Source organism: Colius striatus, unplaced genomic scaffold (assembly GCF_028858725.1).
Source record: "Colius striatus isolate bColStr4 unplaced genomic scaffold, bColStr4.1.hap1 scaffold_38, whole genome shotgun sequence".
Lineage (NCBI taxonomy): Eukaryota > Metazoa > Chordata > Aves > Coliiformes > Coliidae > Colius > Colius striatus.
In genome coordinates this window covers 2,349,705-2,369,522 of record NW_026908522.1, presented here as the reverse complement: position 1 = coordinate 2,369,522, position 19,818 = coordinate 2,349,705, and the positions used below count along the sequence as shown (strand labels likewise).

At 54.2% G+C, this 19,818-nt stretch overlaps 1 protein-coding gene across 1 annotated transcript; it reads left to right on the top strand.

Moving 5' to 3' along the window:
* The first annotated feature begins 18,635 nt into the window (after nt 1–18,635).
* On the top strand, nt 18,636–19,521 carry LOC133629330 (izumo sperm-egg fusion protein 1-like). The gene is made up of 3 exons (XM_062019976.1): nt 18,636–18,781; nt 19,147–19,419; nt 19,475–19,521. Exons 1-3 carry the CDS (start codon nt 18,706–18,708, stop codon nt 19,519–19,521), a joined length of 396 nt encoding a protein of 131 aa, XP_061875960.1. The 5' UTR covers nt 18,636–18,705.
* The last annotated feature ends 297 nt before the right edge of the window (nt 19,522–19,818 follow it).

Genomic DNA, 19,818 nt, shown 5'->3' with positions numbered 1-19,818 from the left:
TTTCCTCCTCCTCCGGGGAGGCGGCCATGGGGCTGCAGGGTCAGGGGGGCCTGGCCAGGGGCTGGTGTCCCTGCAGGGTCAGGCAGCAGGAAGGAGGCCCCAGGGCACGTGGGAGCTGTAGGCCTGGGGCACTGGCTACCAGCCAGCCATGTTGGCTCCTGGGCCATGTGGGAGCTGTAGCCCTGGGCAGGGGCTGCCAGCCGTCCAGGTTCATTGCTGGGCGCTCTGGGAGCTGTCGCTGCCCCCTCAGCTGCCCACAGCCGTGTCGGTGCTGTGAGGCACAGTCTCTGCTCCAGCTGTGGCCTGGCTGAGGTGAGGGCTCGGGCCAGCCAGGCCCTTGGGCAGCTGTGGGGGTGTCTCCTACCTGCTGCCCACCCAGGGCTGGTGATGGGAGCTCCAGGCTGGAGCTGGGCCTGGCTGGGACAGCCGCGGGGGTGACCCGAGAGCTGAGGAGGGGCAGGAGATGGAGACAGAGGCCCCGGGCACAGGCCCCGGGTGCCCCAGCTGCCAGAGCCCCCGGAGCCGCCCCAGCATTTCAGTCTGACAGCAGCAGTGTGTGGTGCTGCTCACTCTGGCAGGGCTTTCACTCCATTTCCCTTCTTCCCACAGGTGCTGGGCCAGAGGTTTCGCAGGCACAGCCCGGCCGGGAGCTCGCCGTCCTGGCTGAGCCGCTGCTTTGGCAGCCACCGCGGGGTAGGAGGGGACAAAAGCTCTGCCTTGCTGGCTGCAGAGGGGCAAGTTGACAGACCCAGGTAGGGACCCTGGCTGTGACGCCAACCTGATGTTCTTCAGGAGTGAAAAACACAGTGTAGTGTTGGCTGGGGGTTGTTGTTGTATCTCTGGGATTGATGTGACCTTTCAGAGGCAGTTGTTGGGATTTCAGCAGACATTTCCAGTTCAGCCCATGCTGACTGCTGCCCTGAGGTGCAGCTGCTGAATATGAATATGATTTCTGTTTGCTGGTGAAAGCAACACAGGGGATGTTTTTGTCTGTGTTGGGTTGCCTTGGTCAAATCCCTTCCTTCGGGTGCCTTCGTTTCCCTCAGTCATGTGTGTGACTGATCCCAGCAGCCCAGTGACTCTCCTGTGTGGGGTGTGGAATCCAGCTGTGCATTTGCGGAAGGGAGATGGGGGACACATGCCCTTGTAAACACGGTCATAAGAGGCATCAGGAGTTGATTTTCAGAAGTGATCTTTACAACTTTCCTGTTGTTCCTTTTTGGATCTTTTTCTCATCATCACTGTTCACGTGTATTCGACATGGCATTTGCAGTGCTGCGTCTCTTCCTAACCTTGGGGAATTTCAGCCAGCTCTGTTGGGAGTGTTTTGTTTGTTTTCCATTGACCTTGTGCAGGAAATCTCAGGTGATTTTTTTTTTTCATATTACCATCTATAATTACATTTCCAACTTCTACAACAAATTAGTAGCTTCTACTCACTGTAGCAGCCATTCTGGCTCTTTTCTATGGCTCAGGAAAGGAGGGGTGAGTTACCACAATTAAAACAGTCAGAAGTGCTTGATGTATTCATAGGATGGACTTCCTGGGGTGTTTGCACAGCCTGTTTGAGTTTGTCTCTGACTGGGACGTATAGTCTTGGAGAAAGGAGCATGGCTCAGAAATGTGTTTCCACCTGAACTCACTTGGATCATCGGTGCTGCAGAGCCCAGGTTGTGGTTTTTGGGTCAGTCCAGTTCCTGTGTGTGTGAGCCAACATCCAGACTTGACAAGGTAGTAGTGGTGAGGCACAGTGCAGCTGGAGCTCTTAGCCAGGCTGGTAATTCATCTGCAGAGCCAAGTCTAAACTACCAAGGTGTAATACAGAGCACTGTGTGGAGAACTACTGCAAATGTCTTCCAAAGCCCATGACTGAGCGGCAGTCTGAAGTACTTTTGGGTTACTGTTTGTGTGTTGGCAGTCTCCAGCTGTCGTTTTGTGATTGCCTCTTCTCTCCATTTCTCTACAAAGAGGGTGTTTCTGCTGAGAGTGCCGCGGTGGTGAAGCACTCCGGGCCTGGCAAAGATCTAGCTCAATGCCGTCATGACATTCAGCTCAAAGTCAGCAGCAGCCTTGCTGTTTTCTGTCTAGTGCATCTAAATCCCCTGGCATGTCTTGTGTCAGCTTGTTGTATGAAGATGAATTTAAAACAGGGACGCTATTTTCTTTACTTTTCCCGCTACTGGGTGTTTAGTCAGTGTGTGTAAACCATTAGAATGAAATGCAGGGCTTCAGGAGCAGGGATTTGACCCATGGTGGAAATGAGTTTCTGGAGAGCTTTTCCTAAGGATTTCAAAGACATGATTTTCCTCTCAGAGACAGAGGTGTCACAGATGCATTACCAGCCGTTGTCCTCAAGATGCACTTGTGATCCTTGTAATGTGGTCTGCTGTCCTCAGCAAGACACCTGCTTGCTCTTGGTTTCCCTTCTTCAGTTGGTAATGCACAAGACAGTAATCTCCTGTTCTGAGGGACCTTTCCTGTGCAACAGCAGTGCTTTGGTATCTGTGAAATGAGCTCATAGTTCTAGTCCAGTTCAATTCTCCTCAGTACCTGTTTGTATGACAACAACCTGTTCTATTGCAGGTGTGGTTTAGGGTGCACCCCTCTAAGTGGGCTTGCAGTCAGTTACTCTTGCCACACGTGGGTGTGTGAGGCTTTTGGGTCTGTTGCAGTTTTGTTCTCTTTCTATTCTAGTGAGTGCTTTGGGGGTGAGGGCGCGGTGGGGCTTGTTCTTGCTGGTTTTCAAGACAGCAGCCTGATGAGTTGTTCTGGTTTTTCTTTACAGGGCTCCTGAGTCACAGGACTTTGGGCTGAAAGCCTTTCAGCTGCACTGGATGTACCACGAGAGAGCAGTGTCTGTGCACAGAGAGATTTCCACAGTCACCGGACTCTGAGAACACAGCATTTTGATGTTCAGGCTTTAGAGTCTAGCTGCAAGTGCTTCATTTGAAGTTCTGATCCCTTGTGATGCTGTTCCCAGAATGAAAAGGAGCACTGGAATTCCCAGGAGTTTCATGGTGGAGGTGGATGATCCCAACACGAAGGGCGCGATGCTAACGAGCGACGGGAAATACGCCATCCCAGCCAGTAATGCGTAAGTGGGGAGCTAATTGGACTGGCCAGAGAGTGAGTGAGAGGAACCATGTGTGTGTGTGAGAGAGAGACGGGCCAGCATCTGTCCTTGTGAGGGAGGCAGCAGTGTCAATGTATCTCAACCTTCCCATCTGTCGTGCGTTCCAATATGAAGACAGTGCAGTGCTGCTGTTGGTGCCCCTGGAAGTTGCTTCATCTTGTAGCGTGCCAAGAACCTGCATTTCTGACCAAGAGTTCAGTGCTGTTCCTGGGGAGTCTTTCTCTTGGAAAGCTCCTTTTGCCTCTGGTTGAAGTTTCAAAGGCTTCTTGTCAACTTTCACCACTGGCTGCTGGCTGGAGATTTCCTCTGCCTTTGATCAGATGGCACGTGTGAAACAGGCTGAAGTTGTGCTGTTGCTCTGAACTGAGCAGGTGCTGCTGTGTGCTGACAAGAGTGGCTGTTTGAGAAAGGGATTGGGAGCACTTGTGGTTTTCTGTCATAGGGCTCCTTTTGCAGAAGCTGTTACAAAGACTTCCTCCTTCTCTAAAATGTGATGACTTGGAGACTAAACTCCTCGTGAGCCTGCATTTTGCACTGACCCTCTTCCAGAGCAGAGGTGGGATTCATTCCATGCATTTCCAGCTGTCAGAAAGGGATTTGACTAGTCTGAGAGGATGACTTTTCCTTTCCCAGTCTTTAATGTTTCTCTTTCCCCACCCTCCCTCCCCCCAGGGCAGCTTAGTCTCGGAAGAAGAAGGAAAAGCCTCCCTTCTTGCCACAGGAGCCATCCTCCTCCTCCTCCTCCTCTTCAGATGTTCCTGTTCCTGAGGAGCTGTTATGTCCCCTGTGTAAAGAGTTAATGATGGATGCAGCTGTTATTCCCTGCTGTCAAAACGATGACTGTGATGACTGTGTTACTGCCATGTTTGTTAACTCCAAACATCACATCTGATCTTGTGAAAGCTGAAATAGATGACACAGCGACTCTGTTACCTGTTCTACTGAAAACTGAAGTACCCTCAGAACAGCAAAGGGCTCTTCTCGTGCTAAAGACAGAAACAAAAGGCAGCCAGCTCTTTTTTCCCTTGGAACGTCTCTGCTTCAATGATCTCTACAGGCAGAAGGTGGAGTATGAGAAGAGAGCATAATGGTGCAGGTGAATTCCAGATTGGATATGGAAGGCATTTAGGCTGCCCACAGCCCTTTTGTCTCCCACAAAACTGTACAGCCAGCTCTGGTGACTTACTGGGGTCTGCCACAGACAGACAGGCAGGCATTTAAGCCACATGCTTTTGTAATTGATTGTCATTGACTTGAACCCTAAACGTTTCCTTAGTTTGGCTCAGAGCTATTCTGATGGTTCTAATTCATCACAGGTATTAGAACAGCACTGCTGGAACCTGAGGAACATCAGTGCCCAACGTGTCATCAGACAGACATTTCTCCTGACTCTTAGGAGGCCAACAAGTCCTGCGCAAGGTAGCCCCATGGCTTGGGTGGAGAGGGTTTGTGAGGAAAGTCTGCAACCAGTTGGAAGGGAAGGAAATGTTCACTGAGGTCTCCTTAGGCAAGGCTCAATGGGCTGAGGCCCAACTGGCTTCTCCAGGCCATGATCTGTTGTTAGAGAAGCTGACAGCTCGTTACAGACAATGTGGCCAGTTCAGGTCACGCTTGTTCCACACAGCTGCCTCCCTTTCCGATGGGCTGTTAACGCTCAAGTGCTTTGAATGCAGCTGCTCTGGGTGACCAGTCATTCTTACCAGCCTTTAGTGGGATGTGCTCATGTATCTGTCTCTGGGTTGATTTTAGGATTGACAGCCCTTACAGGGATAGCCATCATTTCCCTCTGTGGAGGCTTTTGTTCCCGACTCTCCTCAAGTTTCATGGTGCCTTTTTCTAACAGTGTTTCTGCCTCCAGATTGTGAACAACTTGAGGAATGACACTGGCTGCAGTCAGCAGATTCAGCAGCAGCCTCAGCAGCAGCTGCCGCCGCCTCCACCTCCAGCCACACTCCTCAGACAAGTGAGAACACACAACCTGCAGCCTCTTCTCCAGCCAACCATTTCCAGCCAGCAGGATCCACCCATCATCCCACCAGCTTCTCCAGCTTCTTGGCCTGCTGCTGCTTTGCCATTGTTGGGCCCTGGTGCAGCATCTGTGGCAGCCGGGCTGCCAGGGAACCTGTCGCCTGCTTTGGCAGGGATTTGGCAAAGGAACTGACAGAATACAGAAGGGCTGAAAAGAAGCTATCCAACTGCCTGACACGTCTGTGGTGGAGAAGCAGGTTGTGTGGGGAACTCGGGAGGAGTTCCACTCCACACCTGGATCATGAGGGATGATCCAAGGTGATTGGCAGTGATAGGGGAATCTTGTGTAGGTGAGTAGCTCCAGTGTGGCAGAGGTGACAGCTGGCTGACAGTTGTAATGGGGCAGCAGTTGCTTTCACCCAGACTGCAGACTGGTGGCTTTTGTGAGTATTGGTCAGTTTTTGTCTCAGGAATTATGAGATCACGGTCATTTTTAAGGAAATCTGAAACTGATGAAAGACCTTCAGAGGGGGAATGATGCTGAAGAACGTGTGTGGAATCATGTGAAAGTTATAACTTGGTGGGCACCTGGCACCCAGTCAGGGCTAAACCACCACCCTCAGGGAGTATGATGATCCCACCAAGCTGGGCAGGTGTGTAGATGTGCTTGAGGGCAGGAAGGCTCTTCAGGGGGCCCTGGCCAGGCTGGAGCCATGGGGCCAGGGCAATTGCGGTATGTCTGGTAATTCCCTGAGTGGAGATGCCCCTGGAGGTTACCCTCTGGAGCTGAGTGAAGGAGAACCACCTGCTGTCATTGACGTGGGTGAGTGACATCAGTCTCTATGAAATAAGTCGTCAGTGACCTGGGCAGACTGAGGCAGGACAATGGGGGAAACTCATGAAGAAGTGCAATGAACATGCAGATCTAGTCTGGGCACATGTAGAAAGTTTTGCTCTAAGCAGGGCACACACTTGGTGGAGCCATCCCCTGTGTGCCCAGCGCTGCCAAAAAGAATCCCTGCTTGAAAGTCACACTGGTTATTGAGTCCTGATTGGCACTTGGAACTCACAAGCTGTATGTTGTGTTGTCAGGAGAGTTCTGTAGTACCCTGCAGCTCCCTTCTTCTGCAAGAGCTGACAGGACCTGCCCACAGAGTCTCCGCTCTGTCCCGGCCTCCGTGCTGGTGTCCCAGGGAGCCACTGTGGAGCGGATTTCTTGCACCCCAGCTGCCTCCTCCCTGCAGCCCTGCTCAGTGTCAGACTTTTCCTGTCAGTGTGAACAATACTGTGCCTCTAGCAGTAGTTCTAAACTATGGCTAGTAGTGATTCCAGAGGCCATCCCAGGGGAGGGGGAGCGCTGTGGCCGTCACCAAGGGAGAGGGAGACCTTAGGGCGCTGCTGATGTCACACAGGGGCTGTTCCAGACCCCACCCGGCGTTGTGACCTCACCTGGCCAGGGGCTGTAGAGCCTCAGAGCGGGACAGCCAGAGCCAGTTGGGCTGAGCTGCCCTCGGGAGGACTCAGCTCCTTCTTTGGCTACTTGCCTTCCTGCTTGCTTCCAACCATCTCTCATTTGCTGCCCACTTCTCCAACCTCTTCCAAAGGTAAGGATGATCCAACTCTGTACCTCGTGATCCATCTCTAGGCTGAACTCTTGCACCTCTCTAGGCTGGCCAGGGCTATGAGTAGTGTTGCTCTGTGCTAGTTCTGATTGTGGCCCAAAAAGGAGGCACTGGGAGCTACAGAGGAGGGTTTGGGCCCAAACAGGAGCCTCAAGGCTTTTCTGAAACTTTTGCCTTCCTGTTTCTTTCCCTGTGTCTATTTGAACGTGCTGTCTGTGTCTCCTGCTAGATCCTGCTGAGGCTGTGTGCAATGTCTCTGCGCTTCAGCAGCGTGATCCCATACGCCGTGCCCGGAGCGCTGGCACTGCTGGGCTGCTGGTGGCTCTATTCCTCCCGAAAAGCGCAGGCCAGAGACCGTGAGGAACCGGCCACTGCTGCTGAGGAAGAGCTGGAGGAAGGAGGCCCAGAGAAGGAATCGTGGCCCCAGACGGAAGCCTGTGTCCCTCAGAGTCTGTGTTCCTCGTTGGAAGAGGAATGCCCAGAGGCTGACCTTCCAGAGGTGTCAGCGATGACATTTCAGCCCAGCCCCTTGGAGGATGACGCTGACAGACAAGAGACAACAGGATGTGCAGGGGAAAGCAGCGTCCCTGCTGCTGTTTCTGTCCCCGTGCAGAGCACAGAGTGTCCCGGCAGCGCTGCAGCCAGCCCCGCACAGGGCTCAGGCTCAGGCGCCGACGCAGAGCAGCGGCCGGCAGCAGCGCCGGCAGCGCCAGGAGCCGGGCAGGAGCCCAGCAGTGCCCAGAGCGCCGCTGCGCTGCCGCCATCCCCGCAGGCAGAGCCCCGGGCTGAGGCAGCGCTGCCGGGTGCCGCGCGGGATGTGCCCGCTGGGCTCTGCCTGGCTGCAGCCGCCCCAGCTGATGCCCCTCCGCAGGCGGCCGGCGCTGCTGCCCCTGAGCGGGGGCTGTTGGAGGCGGCGGCAGCGGCTGAGCACACGGCTGCCAGCAGGGATGCTGCGGGGCTGCTGGCGGCGGGCAGCCATGCGCGTGGCGCGGCAGGTAAGGGCTGTGCCGGGCTGCTGGGCATCTGGCTGGGCTGGGGCACTGACACAAACGGCTGCTGCTCCACTTGGGGCAGTTTTGGTCAGCACTTGGACAGGACTGTCTTGCCTCTGCCGCTGGGGAAAGGGTCACTGTGTTTGAGGGGCTGCTGCTGAACTTGGGCCTGCTCCTGTTGCATTCCCAGAGCTGGGCTGGTTTCTCCCCAGGCATGAAGGGTGTGTGATGGGACTTGACCCTTCGTGACATCCTGGGGAACCTGATGGAGGAGCATCCCCATGGAATGCGTAGCAAGTGCTCAGTGTCACCTCTCTAGGAAAGGATCTCATTGCCTGGCCTGCTGTGTGGCAGCTGCACTGTGTGGGCTGTCTGAATGCTGACCTGTGTGCCTGTCTTGCAGGTGTAAATGGGTCTGACGAGGACTCGGAGGACACAGACGGTCCCGAGTGGCAGACAGTGACCCGAAAGAAGCGCGGCCAAAGAGGAAAATCCAAAGTGGTTGTCTGGGCAATAGAGGTGCCAAAGGTAAGCAGCCACTGTCCTGCTCGTGCCTCCTGCCCTGCCCTGCGGAGACACTTTCAGCTGCCGTGGGGACCCAATAGGAAAGAGGTGCAGAGATGGAAAGAAGAGGCATGTTAGGGAGACACCCAGGGCTGGTGGTTGCTGGAGTCTTTCTCCAGCACCTTCCACGCTGATCTGTCAGGGTGACGCTCTGAAAGCCTTCAGAAGGCTTTGAGGGCTCACAGCTCCTAAGAGCAGGGGATGAATTGTGGTGCTTTCCCCTGTGCAGGAGGTCACGCTCCCGCTGCCTGTCCAAACCCAACCTCCAAATCAGCTGCAGGAACCAGGAAGATGGGCAAAAGAAGCCCCAGGGCACAGTGGTGTTTGATCTACATTTCTCTCCTTGACTCTTGCTTTCTTGTCTTTCATCAAGGTGATAGTTACACATCTGATTGGCAAGCAAGGACAATTTATTAACAGCTTGAGGAGAGAGTCTGGGGCCAAAATTTCTCTCTCAGCGCTCCCTGATGTCGATGACTACGAAGTCTGTCACATCAAAGGTAAGAGGAGCCTTTTTGTTCAGAGTCTAGAGCGTAGCTTGGGGGCTTTAATTAGACTAGAAATGGATTCAGTGGCTTGGCTAGGCCACGGCTTTTACCAAAATGTTCTGCTCAGGGCTGTTCCAGCAGAGGGATGTGGCAAGTGGCCTGGGCCTGGGCACGTGCAGCCTCTGTTGTAGGGCTGGGAATGCATTTGAGCAGCTTTGGCTGCTGGAGCTGAACCAGCCCCTTTTGCAGGATCCCTTTGGGCTTGAAGCAGCAGATAGGGGATGCTTCTCAGCATCTTGACTGGGAAGGATGTTGGATCAATTGGGGCTGAAAAGTGTCTGTGAGTGAGTTGGGTCAATGCAGCTCAGGAGGCTTCTGGCAGCTGGGCTGCTTCCCATGGCAGGGCTGGAGGTGTCCTCAGCCTACCTGTGCTGCTGACCTTGGGTGGGATTCTTGTCTTCCAGGCCTCTCCCATGAAGTTGAAGGAGCGCTGAGCCTGATTGGCAGGAGGTTCAAACACTTGTGTCTGGACAACATCTACCCTCTGCATCCCCCTGCACCGGTGACACGTCCTTCTGTCCCTAGGACTGCAAAGTCCCAGACGCCTCAAGCACTTGCAGCAGGGAAAAAGAAGAGGAAGTAGTAGGAAATGGTAGTAAATAGTAGTAATTGTAGAAAATACCTTACAAAATAAAGTCTAATATTGCCAAAGAAAAACACGGGAAACAAAGGAAACTTGACAGAAAGTGAAGTACAGAAACTTGAGGGAAAGCCAGAGCCCCAGGCAGTTGCTGCCACCTGGACACAGGCTCTGCTGCCCAGGGCGGCCCCTAGTGCAGGGCTGGGCAGATGGCCAGGGAGCGGCCGTAGCACGTGATGGTGAGAAGATAACGCTGTCCTGAAATGAAAAGGAGACTCCTCAATGTGTGGGCAGCACATCTCAACTAGGAGATGTCCCAATGGTCGCAGCAGGAGTTGGCCATGGTTTTGAGGACCGTGGTGGAGATGGAGCCCAGGTCCGAGAGGGAGAGGCTGAGGAGGAAGAAGTCCATGGGGGTGTGGAGGGGGTGGTCACAGGCTACGGCGCTGATGCCGAGGCCGTTGGCCAGGAGGGCAGCCAGGGAGATGCCCAGGCACAGCCCAAAGTGCAGCAGCTGCAGCTGCCCCCGTGTCTGCAAAGGGCAGGAGCAGGAACTGACTTCTGCAGCTGCTGTTGGGCATTTGCTGTTCCTTTGAAGGAGAGCCTTTTAAAAACAGCAAAGTGCAGAGAAAATAGAAGACAGACTCTGAGCAAAGCCACTCCATTCTTCAGGTAATTACCCTCCCAATGAAATGCATTTCTCTGCTGTGCTGTGTGTTGGCTGTGAGGGGCAGGAGCTCTGCTCCCGTGCTGCTGAGGAGTCAGCTTTTCTGTGTCAGGGGGTGCTCTTTTTTGGGATAGAACTCACTTTTATCACTGAAAACTGGAGGAATCTTGGCACACGACGTGGAAAGGGCTCCTCTCTCTGTGCTTTAGTGCAGTCAGAAGAGCTGCAGTGCCCATTAGTCTTTTTCCTCTCTGCCCTGTGTTTTCCCTTGTGCTGCCTTGAAGATGACTTCACACACAAGTAACTCCTCAAAAAGCATCTGGGCCGTAAGTCAAGCAGGACAGTCCTGTTGCAAAGGGCACTTCTGCAGACTCTGCTCTGTCCCACCCTGGAGATGGAGCTGTCCTGGACAAAGCAGGACACAACTCCTGCTCCAGAGAAGCAAAGGGAACAGGATCACAACAATCAGAATATCAGACCAATCCTAATGGGGCCTGACTCTGTCTGCAAGCCAAAGTGTGCTGAGTCCTGACACTCCCTGCTTTACCCTCCTCTAAGTGGTACAAATGAGGGATTTGTCTGCTGTTGAGGTGAGAGACGAATTTCTATGTCCCATTGCCCAGCCAGACACCCAGAGGTGAAGACTGTTAGAACAGGATCCTTCCCTTTCAGATAGCTCCTGCTTGAATATGTGCACTGGGAAATGTCCCAGGGCTGGTCTGGAGCTCTGAATAGCTTTCAGCACTTTCAGCACACAAAGACAGAATTGCCAGGTGTAGGAGGGGAATTGCTGTGTTTCCTGAGAAATCACTGAAAGGAGGAATGGAAAACAGTTCCAACAGGTCTGTGTGAAAGATTCACCGAGGAGGGCAAGGGGAGAGCTTCCCAGCATGGCCGTGGCAACTCAGGATGGCTGCTGCTGCCTCGCGGATCTTGCCATGGGATGTGTAGGAAAGGACCAAACCAAGGCAAAGGGTGAGATCAGGTGGTTTCTGGAGGAACAGAGGTGGGAAAACAGAGAGAAAAGGGGTTGAAAGGAGCAGGTGCCCCCATCCACCCCCACCCTCGTTAGGATGGCAGAGGCCCCAGCGAAATGGCAGTAAAAAGATCACCAAGGTTGTGGATGGAGACAAGGGCAGGGAGGGCTCGCTGCCAGTGACGGTCCTGAGCAAAACAGACTCCAGTGCTTGACCGAGAGAGGAGAGTAGGAAAGCTTATTCTACAAGAAATACGAAGGTGGGAGCTCTCCTCATTCGTGTGCAGTCAGTCTGCTCAGCCCAGACTCAAATAAAGGCTGCCCTGGGACCCCTCCACAGGAGTAGGATGGACACCTTGTGACTGGGTTTGTGATGCCAGCTTTGACGTGAACAAGCCATTCTTCAAAGCTGGCCATGGTCAGGGAATCACAGAATCACAGAATGGTGGGGTTGGAAGGGACCTTTAGAGATCATCCAGTCCAACCTCCCTGCAGAAACAGTTCCCACCTAGATCAGGTCACACAGGAACGTGTCCAGGTGGGTCTTGAAGAGCTCCAAGGAAGGAGCCTCCACACCCTCCCTGGGCAGCCTGGGCCAGGGCTCCCTCAGCTCACAGGGAAAAAGCTTTTCCTTATGTTTCAATGGCACTTTTGTTGCTCCAGCTTCTTTCCATGACCTCTTGTCCTGTCACCGCATACAACAGAAAAAAGGGAAACCCCAGCCTCCTGACACCCACCATGTAGACGTTTGTAACTGTCAATGAGATCCCCCCTCAGTCTTCTCCAGACTAAACAGCCCCAGATCAGAAGAAAGCCCCCAGCCACAGCTCTCCTACTCCTCTAGAGGGGAGCCTGTCAGCCAGCAAAGTGCTCCCTTCCTGGCCCCTTTGCTCTGGGAGCTCTCCTCAGTCACGTGCAGTGAGTCTGCTCAGCCCAGACTGCAAAAAGCCAGGGTGTAGCAGAGAGAGATTCAGCCAACGCTGGACACGGAGAAAAACAAGAAAGCCCACAGCCTCCGGTTTCCTGCCACTTGAGAGTGGGGCCCCATGGACCCTGCCAGCCAGCAAAGTTCTGCCATCCTCCATCTTTTGGTGTGGGAGTTCCTTGACATTTTTGCAGGCAGCCTTCCCAGCCAACAGGCTGCAGCCCCAAGAGATGCAGGGAACAGTGAGCACTGAGGGACAGAAGAAAGGCCCAGCTCCAAGTTTCCTACCCTTTAGAGAGGTCCCAGGGGAGCCTGTCAGCCAGCAAAGTTCTACCTTCCCAGCTCTTGTGATGTGGGAGCTATGACAGAATCACAGAGTGGTAGGGGTTGGAAGGGACCTCTAGAGATCATCTGGGCAACCCAAAGTAGTTGCCAAAGCACCCAAGTAGATCAGGTCACACAGGAACGTGTCCAGGCCGGGCCTGAAAACCTGCAGAGCAGGAGCCTCCACAGGCTCCTGGGGCAGCCTGTGCCAGGGCTCCCTCAGCCTTCCATTTGTTCTTTGCTATTTCCAATATTTAATAACGGGTCACATGTGAATGATGAAATGACCAGGAGTTCCTAAGCATTTCTTAATTATTGATTCCTTGTCTTGGGAATCTTTCTTGAGTTAGCAATTACAACAGATCTGATTAAGCATTGGAGTATGAATGAGAATTGATATGAGTTCAGAGGGTGATGAAGAGATCATTGATGAGGATCTCTCACACACTCCCCTGCCTGACAGCACCAGGAAACAAACTGCCAGGTGTCACCCAGCAGAAACCAGAGCAGGGCCGTCAGGTCTACCCAGTAGAAACAGTGAAGGGCACACTGGTCTCTCCCAGCTGAGACAGGGGCAGGGCAGACAGCTCACTCTTTGGACATGGCAGGGCTGACAGGTCTACACCAGCAAAAACGAGCAAGGCCGCCAGGTCTACCCACACCACAGTGATTCCAAACTAGAGGAGGAGCTACTGAGAGTTTCACGAGTAGAAATTGAAGCAAAAAATGCAACAGGAAGAATGGGAAATGGCAAAATAAAAACGGGGTTTGAGAGCCAGACCCCTCTGTCAGGTGATGAGGGGCCACTTGCTCCCAGCTGTGCCCCAATCGGTGGCCAAGTGCTTCTGGGAGGGGCTCAGGAGGCCCCAGCTCACCCAAAGGAATGTGCCTGGCAGCGCAGGAACGAGAGGGAAGCCGGGGGATGCGCCCGCAGCTGTGTCACGATCCCCTGTTGGGTTTAACTTGGCAGAATTAAACCCCAGTGCTTTAATACTGACCTCAGACAATTCTGGGTGGCTGGGGGCGGCTGGGCTTCACCCCTGAGGGATGTCCAATCAAACGGTGTCGCGGTCAGGTTTCATGTATTCTCGGGAACAGAACTAAGAGTCAAACGGGGTCAAGAGCTAAACTATTTTATTTTACCCACAACAATCCACAGTGAAAGGAGAAAGGGAAGAAGGAAAAAGAAAGGAGAGAGAGAAAGAGAGAGAGAAGGGCACAACAGTCCTCACGGCGAGTCCCTGTGGAGCCCCCAGCAGTCCCCTTGTCCGAGAGCTCTGTGGTTCTGCCCAGTCCAGTGCGGGGAAGATGAAGAAAGAGAGCGCGCCCCCCCTCGTCCCGTGCTTATAGACACTGCTCTTGCTGGCACATGCCCAGTACCGTCTCTGGAGCGTCCTGAAAAGCTCTTGAGGGTTCTGGAGGATCTTGGAAAGTCTCTAAAAGTCCGTGAGGGTAGCAGCCCCCTGACCCTGGGCTTGGGCCCATGCACAGAGGCACTGTGTCCTGAGACAGCGGGACATGCAGTGCAAGGCAACAGCGCCTTCAACAGGCCGAATCCTTGGTGGCTGCAGCAATGTGGTTTTGGTGTTTAACTGTGCTGCCAGCAATTGATGGTGGATGCAGAGATCAGGAGAGAGAAAGGATAGAAGGGAAAAGAGAGAAAAAGGACAGAAAAAAGTTCACTCCCACAAACATTCCAGTTTACAAAACTTTGTATAATTTAACATGAAAGCAGTAACAATTCAACTTTTAACTACAATATGTTTAAAGGAAGGATGGAATAGTCAACAAGGATAAGCAGTCCAAAGAGGAAAATGAAAAGGAAATGCCTTTTACCCTCTTACAGCTCCGGAGCCGTCGTTGCGTGGACTCCTGGTCGGCGTCAAGGTTGCCCTGGGCCGTTAACGGGAAAGCGGATTTCCAAGCTCCGGTTCCGAGAGCAGGCCTTCTTGAAGAGGAATCTGCCCGTCCCGTGAGGAAGACAGGGCCTGGCAGGAAGTCTCACCCAAGAAGAAAAGCCCAGCAGTCTGGGCTGGGAAGGGTGTTGGAGGAATTGTGGCTGAAAAGTGTCTGCCAGCGAGATGGGTTCACGCTGGAGGCCAAAGCTGTTGAAGCTGGGGCCTGGGGGTGTGAGCTGCTCACATTGGTTCCATATCGGCTTCTGTGGCCAGTCTGTTCCAAATGAACTTGTTGATGCAGCTCAGGAGGCTTCTGGCAGCTGGGTTGCTTCCCATGGCAGGGCTGGAGGTGTCCTCAGCCTCCCTGTGCTGCTGACTTTGAGTGTGGTTTTTGTCTTCCAGGCCTCCCACATCAAGTTGACAGAGCGCTGAGCCTGATTGGCAGGAGGCTCCAGCACCTGTGTCTGGACAACATCTACTGACCTGCTCTGGGCTGGGATGGGCTTCACTTCCAACAGAGTTCTAGAACTGTTTCTCCTTCACTTGTCTCTTGTTGTTGTTTATTCCCTTTGTATTTCCTCTCGTTTATGGTTATACCTGTTGTCATCTTCACTTCTTCTGTTCCATTAAACTGTTCTGATTGCAACCTCTGGGAGCTTTTGGGTGTTTGCCCTTGTGTCCGGTTCCAGCAGTGAGCCAGCACCCTCCTGGCTCTTTGTCCCTGGCTGAGCAAAACCAGGACATCTACTCTGTCCCTCCCCCTGCACCAGTGACACATCCTTCTGTCCTTCGGGCTGCAAAGTCCCAGCTGCCTCCATCACTCTCTGCAGAGAAAAGCAAGAGGTGAAAGTCTTGCCAAGCCCAACTGTAGTTTCTCTTGGCCGTATCCTACAACTCTGTCCATGTGCTGCAAACTAAAGCCCAACATTGGACAAGTCAAACTCTGGAAACAAGGGAAACTTTACAGAAGCTTTTGGCTCCCAATTGCAACTGCTTTGAGCACCTGCACTCGTCTTTCTTGAGTTTCCTTTCTTTTTGTTATATTTTGTTATATTCTTTTCCATTACAATATGAATTTAGTCTGGTTACAGATTAGTCTAGAAAAGAGGAGACTGAGGGCGATCTTATAAATATTTACAAATATCTCAAGGGTGGGTGTCAGGAGGCTGGGACATCCCTTTTTTCTATAGTAGCCAGCAGCAGGACAAGGGGTGATGGGATGAAGCTGGAACACAAAAAGTTCCAATTAAACATACAAAAAAGCTATTTCCCTGTTCAGGTGAGGGAGCCCTGGCACAGGCTGCCCAGAGGGGTTGTGGAGGCTCCTTCCTTGGAGGTCTTCAAGACCCTCCTGGACATGTTCCTGTGTGACCTGATCTAGGTGGATCTGCTTCTGCAGGGGGGTTGGACTGGATGATCTCTAAAGGTCCCTTCCAACCTCCATCATTCTACGATTCTACGAGTATGCTCTGCTGTACTGACTGGTGCGATGCACCTAGTGGTAATCATTGAAAAAAGCCAAAGATCACAATACAAGTTAACACAGTTTGAATATGGGCTCCATATTTTTACTCATAACTCATCAGCAGTCTCTCTCTCTAACTCTAAGCTGCTCTAAGTAAAACTTTAAACATGTGCCCACTTATTGATACCTGTAAGTAATTGGTTTTCTCCCAATGTCCCAACAGGCACGTTCCCATGTTTAATTCTTCTCCAGATATTGCCATCTTTTCCATCATAATAGTGTCGTAAGGAACTTGTAGTTAACTCCATGGAACACAACCAAGAGAGCAACCAAGTAAACAATGCAAGCCCTGATTACACAAGTTACAGCTGAAATACACACCACACAGAATAACTTCCTAGACTAAAGTATCAGAAGAAAACTGCTGGGGGGACACAGTTAGAAAAACTCTAAACAGAACCAAAAGCAGAGCAATCAGAAAAAAGCTGAGACATGCCATATAGAAAAGGAAGCTGCTAAGGAGAACTACTTAGGGAACGGGGGTGTTCAGCCTGGAGAAGAGGACACTGAAGGAAGACAGGAGCACTCTCTGCAGCTCCCTGACAGGGGCTTGTCGCTCTCTGCTCCCAAGACCCAGTGCCACTGGGTGCTCCTGAGGTGCTCAGAAGAGCCTGAGCACCTGCAGGACGAGACCCTGAAGGGTCTTGTCTCCAACGCCCTCAGTAGAGCACGATGCAACAAGCTTCCGAGTGAGAAGGAGGAGCTGGAGAGGGGCTTTGAGGAGAAGCTGAGCCAGCTTCAGAGGCAGAGGCAGAGGCAGGAGGAGCTGCGAGAGAAGCACAGCCTGCAGCTGGAGCAAATCCAGTTGCAGCATCAGGAGCAGCTCAGTGTCCTCCCGTTCCCTTTGCAGAGCAGACCTTGCCATCACTGAGTGAGTGCAGCTGTTCCCACAAGAAGTGGCTTTTTCCCCCTTTCACTCTGTCAGAGGACCAGTCTGCTCAGCACAAGATGTCAGCTCTAGCTGCAAGCCTGGGTCACCAGGCAAGAGCACTGACTGGCTTTCAAGAGAAGTGACCTGCCCGGGATGGTGGCAGTGAAAGGAGATCCCTCCACCTTTTGAAGGTGCTGGAGTTGAGCAGAAGCACTGCTCTTTACGGTCTGAGGTAAAACAATCTGGATTGCAAATTGCTCCTGGGACAATTCAACAACAAGCACCATGGGGCTGCCTTGGGTGGGTGATTCCTGGTGCTCAAATTCAGCCACACAAAATGCAGATGGAAGCAGATATCACACCACTGTGTATGGGCTTTGCATCACAGGGGCTGTCTCCATGGTGTCTCCAAGGCTTGGGGAGCTCCTGGGCTTGCCCTGAAGGCTTTGTGATGTCACCTGAGAGTCACAGTCAGCCCATGACATCACTTGAGCTGGGACACAGTGTCACATCCAGCCAGCAGCACAGCAGGACATTGTGAGCTGCCAGCAGCACGAGAGACATTGGGACGTGCCAGCAGCCAGCAGCACCCGAGCCACAGCGATGCGGCGTTTGCTACTCCTGCTGCTGCTGCTGGTGGCAGCCCAGGGGGCATCTGGGTGTCTGCGCTGCTCCCCAGGGGCAATGGAGACGCTGGAGATGCTGACAGGCCCCTTCCTGCAGCAGGGGATGTCACACAGTCCAGAGCTCAGGACCCGGCTGAGAGCCATCCTGCTGAGGACTGTGCAGACGCTGGGCCAGCTGCCACACAACCCAGAGACCTTCATGGGTGTCATAGGTAAGGGGTACCCAAAACCCAGACCCCCATCCCTCTCCAAAAGCCCCCATTCCCCTCCCCTCCAATAACCCCATCCTGAACTCCCCCTGCCCCTGCCAAACCCACTCTGGCTCTCGGGAATCCACCCCAACTGCCCTCCTGACCCTCCGATTCTGCCCCAAATTCCACCCAAACCCATCATCCACCTCCCTTCCTTTGTGCCCCCCACCCCACAAGGGTGCACTGAAGGGGAAGGTTCAGCTCCTCTCCCCCTACCCCCTTTGTGCCCACCCTCCCACCCCCTAGACGAGGCAACGCTGGAGGAGATCACCAGCTACTTTAGACGGACCATGTCTGGCGTGGTGGAGAAAAACCTCCAAGGTGAGCCTGAACCCCAACAGGGGGTGGGGATGTGGTGGGTTTAGCCTTTGCTGGCTGTCAGGTGTCCAGCAACTTCTTCTCTCGCTCCCTCTCCTAAACTGGACAGGGGAGAGAGAAATATAAGGAGAGGTTGATGAGTTGAGGGCAGGGGTCCTTCCCATAGGATGCCCCACGGGCTGCAGGTGGGTCTCTGATCCCTCTGATCCTCTCCCTCCCCTTCTCCCGTCCGTTAATCACAGAGTCGTTACCTCAGTCACTAATTGGCCAGGCCTGGCTCAGCTGTGTGTCCATCTTAGAACTGACTGGCATGAGCCCTGTCAGCTACAGGGGAAGCTTCTGGCAGCTCTTTCTTTAAAGAAGCCCCCCCTGGAGCCTCTCGTTACCAAAACCTGGCCCTGGCAAAGCCAGCACAGGGACACGCACACCTCCCTGCCTGGAGCTCCACACAACTCCTGTCAGACACTGCTCAGAGAGTGCTGTTAACTGTGGGGGTAACAGCATGTCACAGGGCTGTGGACTCTGGAACCTAAGAGTGGAGGCCCTGCAGAGTAGGGCTCTGGGGCATCTCCCTCCCCTCTGCTGACAGATTTCCCTTCCTCTCCCAGACAAGCAGCTCTTCAATGAGATGTTCCGGGCCATGCAGGATGTGACCAACCACTTCCAGCAGCTCATGAAGCAGTTCCAGAAGGAAGGTGGGACCCAGGACCCTGGGACATCTGCTGAGCTCCTCCCAGTCCCCACCCTGCCCTCAGACCTCACTCTAACTCCCTTTTCCCCTTCCTCTTGCAGTGTTTTGCCCCAATAGCTGTGGTGAGTAGAGGAGCTGGGGGGCTGGAGGTGGCAGTTGGAGGGGGTCCTGGACCCGTCCCTACGTTGTGACCCCACACACACACTCCTGTGGCCCCCCAGGAAAGATGGAGGTGATGTGGATCGAATGCAGCTCGTGCAACGTCACCCTTTACGTCTGCAGCCGGACGGTGCATTGCGGGGGTGAGTGGGGCTGTGGGGGTCAGTGGGGAGAGGGGGGCTGCCGGCTTTGGGGGGTAGGGATAGAGATGAAGGGTTCCTGGAGAGGACAGATGGAAGTCTAAGGGGTCTCAGGGGTATAAGTCAAGGAGAAAGGGGGGTCCTGGGGGGTGTAATTTGGGAAGAGGGGTCCTGGGAGGACAATCTGAGGGGCCCCAGGGCAATAACATGGGAATGAGGGGCCCAGGGGGGGCAACTGGAGGAAGGAGGATCCTGGGGTGGTGATTTGTGGAGCTCTCGGGGACAGGAAGGCAGTTTGGGGTCCCTGGGTGGGATCCACGTGTGTGAAATAGGGGGCTTCTCATCGCACTCCCCCCACCCCGCTGCAGAGCGGCGTCTGTGGGTGGAGGAGGGGAAGGAGCTGCGTCTGGACTGCGGCCTGGCCTGGCACGAGCTGGCCCACGGCACCAAGAGCTACTGGTTCTACCGGCTGCGGGGCCACACGGAGGGTCCCCCCCAGCCCGAGGAGCAGCTCCAGGCCGAGAGCTCCGAGCCGGTGCTGGTGCAGAAGGGGGTGACGGCAGCGGCGGGGGGACGGTACCGCTGCGAGATGCGGGACGCGCGGGGGGACGTCGCCTCCGAGCTCTTCTTTGACGTCGTGGGTGAGGGCACACGCGCACATCCCCCGCCCCAGTTCCCACGGGGGATCCCGCTGAGCCCTCACCCCGCTCTGTGTCCTTTCCCCCCGCTCCTGCCTGCAGTGACCCGCTCGTCCGCGCGCTCCCACCCGGCCCCGGCCCCGCCGGCCTCTGGCCCCGCTGCGGGGGGGGTCCCGGTGCCCACCATCATCATCGCCAGCTGCAGCAGCGTCGTCGTGGTGGCCATCGTGGTCATGGGCTTGTGGTGAGGCTGTGGGAGGGGGCTGCGTGATGCTGCGCCCACAGGGGGATGGAGCTTTAGTGCTAAGCTCTGCCCCCTGCCCTCCCCACAGCCTCTGCCGACGGATGCGCCGCAGCGCCCAGGGCCAGCAGAACCCTGAGCTCCCCTGAGACCCCCACAAC

Coding starts and splice junctions, on each gene's coding strand:
- LOC133629330 (XM_062019976.1), top strand. CDS start 18,706: ATGGAGGTGATGTGGATCGAATGCAGCTCGTGCAACGTCACCCTTTAC. Junction 18,782..19,146: donor CCGGACGGTGCATTGCGGGG/GTGAGTGGGGCT, acceptor ACCCCGCTGCAG/AGCGGCGTCTGTGGGTGGAG. Junction 19,420..19,474: donor GCTCTTCTTTGACGTCGTGG/GTGAGGGCACAC, acceptor GATCCCGCTGAG/CCCTCACCCCGCTCTGTGTC.